The 12155-nt window shown below is 39.6% G+C and overlaps 1 protein-coding gene across 1 annotated transcript in view; it reads right to left on the bottom strand.

Annotated features, from left to right (window-relative positions):
- The window catches only part of LOC124721523 (rapamycin-insensitive companion of mTOR), a 277266-nt gene that overhangs the window by 132017 nt on the left and 133094 nt on the right, over positions 1-12155 (bottom strand). The window contains exon 14 of the mRNA XM_047246541.1: positions 9303-9392. Coding sequence (XP_047102497.1) covers positions 9303-9392 — 90 coding nt within the window. The remainder of the gene's footprint in view (positions 1-9302; positions 9393-12155) is intronic.

The raw sequence follows: 12155 nt of genomic DNA, 5'->3' as shown, positions 1-12155 counted from the left end.
GCAGGGACAGGGACAAACAAATATACACTAATGGATGTAGCAATGAAGTAAGATACATAACTGTGCACACTAGAAAAAGATATTAGCTATGTGTATAGCTAACTTATAATTACACTGTTGTGCAGAACGATTCATTGTAAGGCCCTTTACTTTTTGTTTCATTTTTACATTAGTACTTGTTGGGTTGGCAGAAGATCCAACACCGTGTTACTAGAAGAGGCCGAAATGCATGCGTTTTAGCTCACGCACGCTGGCGTGAAGAGGGAAGAACTATACTGACGTGAGGTCTTGAACATGACAAGGAATTAGAATTCAGAAAGCGGACGTAGCTAGTTGATACTTAACTTTAATCCATTTATGATGAACGTCGCTCTTGATGGTACATGAGTCACAATATTATCTGTTAGTAACTGAATATGGCACCTTGCTAGGTCGTAGCAAATGACGTAGCTGAAGGCTATGCTAAACTGTCGTCTCGGCAAATGAGAGCGTATGTAGACAGTGAACCATCACTAGCAAAGTTGGCTATACAACTGGGGTGAGTGCTGGGAGTCTCTCTAGACTAGACCTGCCGTGTGGCGGCACTCAGTCTGCAATCACTGATAGTGGCGACACGCGGGTCTGATGTATACTAACAGACCGCGGCCGATTTAAAGGCTACCACCTAGCAAGTGTGGTGTCTGGCAGTGACACCACAGTACTAGTTTCAAACAGAACAGCTCCATTTCAAATGGTTACTGACTCAGGGTCACTCATTCAAACATCTGATCATCATACTAACTACTGCAAATAAAAGTGATATAATTTAGCCATTAAATAAAGCTGTCAGCATTCACGTTACCAACAGCAATAAACATATATTCATGGCTGAGGAATCTAGAAATGTATTCAAAATAAAATATACTACACATCTAAGGGTATGTAACTTTTTTATTTTTCTTGGTGAGAAATAAAATTCTCTTAGTCACATTTTGAGTTACATTGCATCTCCATTTATGTCTTAGTCATTTTTTAGATTTCAATCTACCAGGAATACAGCTGAATGTGTTCAGGAACTACGATAGGCAGTGTAAGACAGTCCTGAATTAAACTGACTAGTGCATGACATCCCGGCTTTGACGTTATGACCAAGAGAAATTTTCTGCCATACCAATGAAGTTTTTATTAAAATGTTGGCTCAGTCAACAAGTTACATGCAATAATACAAATAGGAAACTAACTCACAGAAAATAATCCATTACCACTATCACCAGTACACAAGGACAAACAAATTTAACCTGTCAAATGATCAGGAATTCATATTGATACAAACTAAATTGGGATGAGTATGTCAGATGGTATCACTGTCTCATATGATATCTGTAAACTGACATGTGGTTGATAGACAATATCTATGAACATGATAATAGCATTTTATTTTGAGGGCCAACTTTGGTGTTACTTTATGGTCAATTTTGGTGTTATTTTCAGTTGGATTATCTTTCAAGTTCCGTATGTTCTCTAGTTTGTCTTATTTAACTGTTTTTAACATTCCCTTTATTATGCTGCTGATCCATCAAAGCTTCACTATACTGTGAAAACAGTCACTCTGAGTGTATATTTGAATATGGAAGCCAAACTCCATTCAGTACAACAGTAGGCATATGGCTATGACCACATTTTCTGCTGTTATGAAAATTGGTTTTCCTGTAAATAATGAAGGATTTGTATCCCCTCAGGTATCTACCTGGCAGAGACATGCTATTCCAGTTATACATAACAGCATCTTTGTCACATCATCATCAATAGAATTCTTCATTATCATCCTAGAGTTGAGAGACAGACTTGTATGGATATGTGGCCATAAGAGATGGCAGCCTAGTTTGAAGGAGCAGCCTAAGGCATTTCCATGTTGTCTTCAAATCTCCATGAAGTATTTGTCTTTTTATGTTTTTCAAAGACTGCTGGTTTCATCACCAAAAATTCTGTATTCCACAATAATGAATTCATCTTCAAGGCATTTTAACTTGAAACAGAAGTAACAGTTTTATCCACATATTTCCTAACAATTTTGCACAAAAACACTTATCAAAAACTAGGTGTTTTGGATGTGTCTTTAATATGGTGCATGAGTTTAAAAAAGGGGGCAATTTAACTCCATAAGGATGAAAACCAACATGGTGCCTCCTCAGTTTGCTATGATCAATCTATCACATCACACGATGTGATGTCATGCAAATGTGTTTCTAGCAGTACAGGAGAACACCATGGAGGTTTATAACAATATTTACTCAATATTATTTATTATTGTGTATAACTAAATTTGCAGTGATACCCTGATCTGTAGTGTAGACTGAGAGCTTACTGGCTGTCAGAAGCAAATCGAGCAGATGCCATGTGGATTTACGTGTTTACAAAATTTAAGTGCCATATTTGATAATTTTCATACTGACACAATATGTGGTGTATGCAGTGTGGTGTAGTGGTTAGCATAGCTGGCTGACATGTTGCAGGTCGCTGGTTCAAACCAGATCACCAGCAATTGTTATTTCATATTTATCACTTCTGGAAGGTTCTTCAAATATCTATGTATGTAATATTTGTATATGTGTAATATTCGATGGTTGTATAAATACTAGGATTCTGGAATATTCACTGTTTGTATAAATAACTACACTCTCCATCCAGGTAAATTCTGTTCTGGTTGCATGTTGTTATCAGTAATAAATGTGTTTTCAGTTCTACGTGTCGTACATCACTGCCTTCATATATGGACTTCACTGTGCTTTAGAATGTGACATTGTCTGACAGAGACCCCAGGTGCTTCAAAGTGTCTACATCACTGTAGCTGCAGTTAGGCAATGTAAAAGCCATCACCCACATGTACAAGAATCAGAATACAAGCAGCAAATAATTTTAAGATATATACTGTATATTCAAGAAATAGATGGAGTCTTAATCAGTAGTAAGTCTGCTTCACATCAGGCATCAATCAGTATTTCCCACAGATGCTGGTCAGGACCAAAGGAAATGGCTGAAAGGATTCAAAAAAGTTGCCAAATACAAAAAGTGGAATGACATTTGGCAAATGTTTACTTTTACCTGAACAGTGCAGCCCTGAAATGGTTTGAGAACAAAAAAGAGAAGTCAAATAGCTGGGACAAATTACAGGCCAAACTGAAGAAAACATATGGTGACAACCAACAGCAAGTCTGCTTAGAAGAATAACAATGGAGGAACAGGACCCAATGCCATGGCAAAATTACGTAGCCATAGATACAAATGTTTTGGCCCTCCCACCACTGTGAACCCGAATGTCACAAGCTGACAAAATATCAATTTTGAGAAAGGAGTTGCAGAAGACATGTACCAAGTTCTTTTAGCAAAGGATTTGATAGAAACAAAAGAATTCAGCAAGTGGTGCCAGTGCATTGAGCAAATGCAACAGAAACAAGTTGCACGAAAGAGATATTATCGGCTCCCAAATGTGGTCCCTACTGCGGTTGTCGATGACAGCCATGAGCTCACCTCTCCTATACACCAGACAGTAAGAGAATAGATACAGCAGTATGTGGCAGTCATAAATGTTGGCCTGAGTACACAAGAGATAGCAGCCCTGAATATCAACCCTATGTGTCAGGAAGTCAGAGAGTGTTGAATTATAGGTATATCAATCTTTGGCACCAATTTCCACCTATCTTTGGCACCAATTTCCACCTCCACTCAAACATACGCTGAAGAATGGAATGGGCCAGCTTGGCCTCAGGCTGCTGCTGTCAAACAACAACCCAGATCCAACCAACTCCTCCCCCAAGTAAAATGCCCAGCAGAAGAATAGGCATTTGGAGGACAGCGGACAACACACCAGTCTGTTTTCACTGTGGACGCCCTGGACACGGGCACTACTGCAGAGAAAGAAGATGAGTGTCCAACAACTATTATGCCACAAGATGTCAACAGTCATAACAATCCTATTCACACGTGACAACTGCTGACAATTATAGTCGACCTGTTGGCTGAAGCTCATTGCTGTGCTGTGGGTCAGGTCACTCACCAACATGCCATAGCTGTTCCCTGTTGGCAGCCAGCCACCTAGCTGCCGAATTCAGGAAAACTAAGAGAAGTCAACACAGATGAAAATCCTCCATAAACAATAGTTACCAAGATGACAGGAAATATCATCAATGACCAACTTGTCTGAGCACTAGTTGACTTAGGGGCTTCATTTTCTGTAATTCCGGATGTTTATTGGTGTCAGCTAATGAAGACTTATGTCCCATGTTATGAAAGCAATTGTACTGAAGGTCACAAATGGGAAATATGTCAGCTGACAGGAACATGTATTGCAAAAATACCTATCTATGACAGAACAAAGTCCTTTGAATTTGTTGTTTCACCAGAATGTAGTCATGATGTTACTCTCAAATGGAATTTCTTGCAGGCATCACAAGCAGTCATACACTGTGCAAGATCAGAGCTCCATTTCGATGAAGCTATTCCAACAAGCACACATAACAAAGATTGCTCTGGGCAGTTGTTTGCTACCAAAGAGATTGTTGCCCCACCATCATCAATGAGGTGAGTTCCAGCTGTCAACTGAGAAGCACAGTTAAACTGTGAAGCTTTAGCCGATTGTAAAACAGCTATTCAGTCTCAAAAAAATTAATCTAAGTGTCACCAATGATCATAAGCATTGTAGAGTGGTCAAGGAAAACTTTGGATCACGACAGGTATGTGCAGAGGGAGCCAAACCAGTCCTGGAATGTCAGCTTAGTGCTAGTGACAAAGAAACGTGCTCTGCTACCATTACAGGTAACACGGGGGTGGGGGGTGGGGGGTGGGGGGGGGTTGGGCAGTTGGGGTTTGAGGGGGGGGGGGGGGGTTTAGCTACCATCAAACTACTGACAGGATCTGGCCTGACTGAGGAACAGTGCCAGCAACAAATAGCCATTCTGCTTCATAGCAGAGGTTGAAAATACCGCTTCAGTTGTAAATTACTTCATTTTCACACGACTGGTTTCAGACTGTTATGTTATAAGCCCTTCCTCATGTGTCATAGCTGTCCTGTGGTCCCCGAGGTCCGCATGTACCAAGCGCTGTGTGCTGTTCTGCACTTACAGGCAGCACACCACACCTGGTATTCGCAGCACTTGGGGACCACAGCACTGCTATGAAACCTGAGGAAGGGCTTATAACAGTCCGAAACCAGTTGTGTGTTCTTCCAACAGGACTGTTTGTCATTCTGCTTCAACTTTCAGATTCTTTCAAATCCAGAGTGGAGAAAAGGCAGACCAAGGGACCCTCTATAAAACACCAATTTGTGTTGACTACAAACAAAAGAGATGTCTACCCATGGCCGCACATTGATGACACTCTGGACTGCTTGAAATGAGCACCGTATTTCTAAACTACGGACATGGAGAGAGGCTACTGGCAAATTGATGCTGATGTGGCTAACCAATAGAAGATGCCTTTACAACTCTTGACAGTTTTTATGCCATTTGGACTACATAACTCTCTAGTCACCTTCAGATGGATGATGGACAACCTGCTCCAACATCCTAAATGGACAACATGTGTTTGCAATCTGGATGACATCATTTTTTCGAAGACATTTGAAGAACATCTAAGCTGACTTAAGACTGTGTTGAAGTGTGTTCAGACTGCAGGTCTCCACCTAAATGTGAAAAGTTGCTAATCCCCGCCCAAGAAATAAAAATCTTGGGGAATCTAGTGAATGGAAATGGAATCCATCCCAATCCAAAGAAAATAAGAACATAAGAACAGTCACAGATATCCTGAATCCTTGGCAGTTCCTGATGTGAGAAGTTTTCTTGGAATGTACTTTACTGCCAGCAATTCATAAAGGACATCTGTATCAAGGCACATCACTTGCAAGAACTATTGTAGGGAGATGGCAAATTTTCTTAGAATGAGGCACAAGAAAGATCTTTCTTTGAGGAGGTGGTCTACATCATCTCCAGATCTGGCATTATGCAACAAGAAGGCCACAGCACAACTTCACACCAACACTAGTGGTTTCGGGATAGGGGCAGTTCTAGTACAAATTCAGGAAAATGTTGGAAGGTGACACGTTATGCTTCCAGCATGATCTCCAAGTCACAGAAAAACTACTTTACAGCTGAGAGAGAGAGAGAGAGAGAGAGAGAGAGAGAGAGAGAGAGAGAGAGAGAGAGAGAGCGGGGTGTGTGACTGGAGGGGGGGGGGGGGAGGAGGGGGAGGAGGAGGAGGAGGAGGAGGAGGTTGCCTTGCAGTTGTTTGGGCCATCAATTTCAAGCCATATTTATTTGACAAACCTGCATTGAAACGGATCCTTCAGCAGAACACAGCAACATGGACAAACTCTCAATCATCGCTGCATTAAATGACACTGTGCACAACAGTGGGAAGATCCAGCACAGCTGAAAACAATAGAAACATTGAAGAGTGAGGAACATTGTATATTAGGAACTCTGACCCAATGGGGAGGAAATAGTTACTTGTCACCACAGCTCCTCTGCAGCCAACAATCCTGAAGTATTGCCATGATGCTCTAACATCTGGTCACCTGAGGTTCATGAATTCTCATAACCAGTTCAGATGTAGGTAACACAAGCCAAGTCTCTACTGATCCATTAGAGACACTGTCAGCCACTGTAAGGAATGCCAATGACAGAAGCCTGCAGCACTATTACCTCCAGGGCATCTGGTAACAATCCTGTCTGCAGAAGAATCTGAGCTGAACTAAAATTGATCTCTTGGGGAGTTTCCAAAGTAAACAAATGCGAATTGACTGATAATAGTCTGAACTGACTACTTCAATCACTATGCTGACACTGCAGCCGTGTCGACTGCTGCAGCTCAGAAAATTGCAAAATTCCTTATAGAAGACATTATTTTGAAGCACTGTGCATACCTTGTGATGATCTCTCATTGTGGAAAAGTTTTCCAGTTGAGACTAGTATGAGAGGTAATAACACATTGTGACACCATCGACAAGATGACAGCTGCCTATCATCCACAGACAAACTGCCTCACAGAACGTTTTAATGTGAAGTTGCTATCAATGTACATTAATACTGAATGTAAAAATTGGAAGGAAATACTGACCATATTGACTTTCGCATACAATGATGCACAGCAAGACAACAGATTACAAGACACTCCTTCTTCTTCTTCTTCTTCATAGCCATGAGGTCAAAAAGACAACTGATACACAGCTCCCATTTCAACCAGACGATATTTATTAGTACTACGTGGAACATCTCACCACCGCACCATACAAGTAAGGCAGCTGGCCCACATACAGACCCTGGACGCTCAGGAGAAATAATGTCAAGCACCAGCCCACGAGATACAGCCCGGGAACTTGGTATGAATTTTTACGCCTCTACAATAAACGGAACTATTGGAAAAATTTCTAATGCACTGCATTCAGCCATATCATATCCTTCACCTCTTGTTGGACATCAAAGTCGAGGCCTCTTCATCAGGACACAAGCATGGAGATGTCATCCATGTTCTCCATATGAAGCCCTACCACAGTTCAGAGGTGCAGATTGATGGTGGGAGATTCAAGGAAACTTAAGACTCACTTGATGGTCATGTAGTTTTGCCAGGAGGGCTACCTTTGATGCTCATCATAGTGAAGAGGATGTAACAACAAGACCAGAATGTGAGTATCTACCAGCATCACTATACAGAAGACCATTGACAAGATCTAGATCCAGACTTCTGCTCTTGCCCCAATGAAAATTTGTCAAATAGTGGGCCACTGTTTCTCCAGGAGAGGGAGCAATGCAACTTTCCTTGAAAGTTGGTATTACACACGTTTTTAATAGGGTCAGAATTGTAAGTTTTTTAGGGCTACTTACAAGTCACCATTTGCCTTTCAAACTGTTAAAAATATTCCATACCCCCAGGTCTAACGCCCCCACCCCTTCCTACAAACAATGGTATGGGTGCCCTTGGTATACTGTAGGGTTAGCACTGCTGGGTGGCATGCTGCAGGTCACCAGTTCAAACAAAACAACCTGCAATTATTTGTTATTCCATATTTAGCATTAGTGTAAGGTTTTAGAAATATGTTATGTTTGAGTAATGTTTATATATCTGGAATATTCGATTACCGCATAAACAGCTACACTCTTCATCCAGGAGATCAGTTATTTTCTGCCTGTATGTTGGAGTCAGTAATAAACATGTTTTCAATTCAAAATATAGTACTTCACCTATGATCATGCCTCTGCATTTGGACTTGACTGTGGTTTCAAAGTGACAATATTGTTTTGAATACTACAGAAATCTGCACTTTAACTGAAACAATGCATTAATGACTTCTCCAAAATGTGTTGCCCTTGATAGAATTTGTTGTGCAAAAGAGCTGGGAAATTTGCAGTTGACAGAAAGAAGTGTTGCTGGAATTGAGTTCAAGGGAAGCAGGATATTTTTGCCTCATGTCACTTCTATGACATCAGTTCTTTACATGGGAAGTGAACTATCATTTTACAGTGACATGCCAAACTCAGCCTTAAGAAAAAGTTCAAGATACAATTCCAAAATTAAGCTACATAACTTTCAGTTACCAACTGTAATCAGATGCTGCCTTCAGACTTAAATTTTTACATGAGAATAAGGAAAATGAAAACTTTTGTGACTTTTGTGAAAATTGCTAATGATGCATTTTTTGTTGCATTGTACTTCACGTGAAACTTTCATGTCCCTAACAATGCCTTATGATAACAGAGTTTGGACAGTTACAGCCACAGTTTTGGTACTGACTTACATAATCAGGACACACTTGCCATATCAAATAACTAAATATACATGCCTAAGCATCTCCAAATGGAGAAAAGTCATAATATCTGTACTAGACTCAGAACACTAACAGCTGCCCATCTCCACCTGAATCTCTCCTTACACTGCCGAACAGCTGCAGAATATGTCACTTGTAAACAGTCTGCCAGCAAAGTTTGATATGCCATAGTTTTGGCTAGCAGTAAACGAAAAATAATATTGTGAGTCCCACAAAACTTTATTATATTGCTATATTCCACTCAGATAGCTCAATTTTTAATGTATCTACAATAAAAGTTTGGCAGTGAGTTCCTTTTATATTATAACAGCGAATACCAGAAAAAATAATGTCAATCTATCATGACCAGCCTTCATGTGTATTGCACAGTACGTTACATACAATATTCCAGTTTAATTGTTTCTCACAGTTGTTATCTGCCACTAAGTGGCGTAAGAAAACAACTGAAATTGACAAAATGTGACCAAAGAAATAAAGATGATAATTCTAAAGTTTACAACATATTTACCTGGGTATACCATCGAGACTGTAGTCCAAACCAGATACAACAAGCTTTATGTAACATTCATGATTGGTGTTTCCGACAAGATTCAGCAACCTAAAAAAGAAAAAGCAACTACATAATTTAAAAATGACTGATTTTTTTAACAATGAAGTATGGTTAGATATTCTATGCTATACTTGTTTATGAACTACGCTATCATAGGATCTACAGTTATGAAAAGAGAGTAGTGCACAAAATGACATCATTACATTAATGTTGTTCTGTATCTACTTACAGTAAAAAGATACACCCATAATGAACACTGGTGCAGCATAATTTGGCATTTTGTGTTAAATATTTCTCATACGGTGGTGATGTTTGGTTTGCCATCACCAGGGCCCGTAAAAAGCTCCAATTTTTACACAGTCCAGTCTAGCCACAGTCACAAATGATGATGATGATGATGATGATGATGATGATGATGATGATGAGGAGGAGGAGGAGGAGGAGGAGGAGAACACCCAGTCCCCAGGCAGAGAAAATCCCAACCCAGCTGGGAATCGAACCTGGGACCCTGTGATCCAGAGGCAGGAATGCCAGCCACTAAACCATGAGCTGCGGACTATTTCACATATGTTTTATATCACAAGCGTTGTTAGTGATTAACTGGTTCACTGTTAGGGGATACTCTTCGACAACTGTCAAGAAAATCTGACACACAATTTCAATGACTCCAAAAACTATATTTGATAGCATTCATTTTGTCAATTTAGAGCAGCAAGGATTTCAAGAACAAAGAGGACTACAAAGTCTGATATATTTTCCCCAGACATGTTAAGCTGCTGTTCTCACATCACCACCAACACAAGAATGTCACCCTCCTCCTGTCCTCATATCAATTTCTCATGTCATCTTGTTTTCCACAATTAATGTAACGCTAACATGCATAACCTGTCTCATTATGTGATCTTCCATCTCTCTCTGTATCCTGATCTTGTTCACTGTTGGCTCTGTGAACTGTGGTTATCTTCTCTCTTGCCATTTATCTCTAATACAATATACCATAATAGCATATTCCTGATATTTGTGCTGGTCAATGTTAATCCTACTGTACAATATTTCCGTGAAAAATATAGTAGTATTTACCTTATTAGTTAAAGGAAAATGTACACATACTAACTTAAATTTTCTCTACATTTAATCCTAATGCAAGACCAGATAAGCCTTACCATGTACCAGTTTTAAATTCATAAATATTTTATAGTTTATGCATTAATTGTGTTATCAGAGTCAAAAGAGTACCGGGCTTATTAATGTTTTGTTATCTGACTATTATATTGGTGAATTCAAGGGTTCCCAATGTATGACGATTTCGAACTGTTCATTGGTGTTCTGCATCATTCACATCTGGAATATTCTAGCAAGGTAACTTTTTGCCCTTCTCAGATAATCACAACTTAGTGTGTTCATACAGATGCTGGTTTACAGATATGCTGCCTCCTGCTGTAGCGTATAAGTCTTCCACTCTATTATGGCTTTGATGGTGAAGTAAGGGGGAAAGTGCATCATCAAGACCAATCCTTAATTTGCTACTATCACTGGCACAATGTGTGGGCCACTATTGACAGAAAAAGGAGAAGTCACAGTACGTTTCAAGTTCTTCAGCTGGTGCAACATGAACAGATCTTGCCCCAGCCTGGTGTGTTTTGAACATGGTCAAACCAGAATCCTATGCTTTACATATTAGGAAAACATTGTCTTATTTATAGATGCACCATGAACTTCATTTTTCATGGATGCTTTTAAGACACAGCTGCAGAATATGTTGGTGTGTTGTAACAGCTTGGTGCCTTCATACCTCATGTTGAGTCCTGTGGAGAGAATGTGTTCTGCAATTGCTGACATCAGTGGTGGTTGGTTGTTCAGTGGTACCTATGCTCTGTGCATCTTTCCTATATTATCTACATCCTCTGGCTTATGCAAATTTTTTCATGCTTGCAAAGAATGATGTACATTCCTGGTTTTCAAAGTTCAAGGTCATCCTTACAGAACCCAACAAGGCCTTCATCCCAGGTAATGGACATAACATATACATGACCTTGTGTTCCTGAATATTTGCCCAACTTTTCCTGATATGTGGTAGTAGATGCCAGGAGGCAGCAGATACATATAGCTAGCAGCCAAAGTAAGAGTGTCACCTAGTTTGTCTGAGACTGGGTACAAGACAAATTGTTGAAAGCTGAATAATAATACCTGTGAGAACATTCAACGCCAGTTAAAAAAGACTAACAGATTATTTAACATACTTGAGTAATAGGATGACCTGTACAAATTTGACATTTTCAGTTAGAATATATTGCATTCGGACAAAACAAAAACAAAAACTGGATTTGCTCTAAAATTAAACATAACTGTTCATTTCAACAGATGTTTTGATTGTGTATTCTAAACACTTTTCAATTTAAGTTTGTTTCTCAGAATAATCTGGAATGGGACACACTTTTAAATACTCTCAATGTGATTCTTTCATTTTTCCGTTGAAATTTTCTTGTTTTACAAAATTTTTCTTCTAAGTGCTTTAAAGTGCCTGCAAAGCATTGCTAATCAAATAATTGGATGATTGTTAAGGATAGTGGAAGTGCTAGTAAATTAAGAACCACATTACTTGTGTGATCGTTTGATCCTGTAAAAACTGTTTGTCACTGATTTGAACATTTTAATCTCAACAAAAATGACAAGAATTTTTGTCACGTATCTTTTGATGTTACTACTTGGGTGCTAATGACTATAATGTTGAATGATTTGTGTGTGTGTGTGTGTGTGTGTGTGTGTGTGTGTGTGTGTGTGTGTGCGCGTGCGCGTATAGAAGCAAGATAC

The sequence above is a fragment of the Schistocerca piceifrons genome, chromosome X (assembly GCF_021461385.2).
Source record: "Schistocerca piceifrons isolate TAMUIC-IGC-003096 chromosome X, iqSchPice1.1, whole genome shotgun sequence".
NCBI classification, from domain to species: Eukaryota; Metazoa; Arthropoda; class Insecta; order Orthoptera; family Acrididae; genus Schistocerca; species Schistocerca piceifrons.
This window is presented reverse-complemented; position numbering and strand designations above follow the sequence as displayed.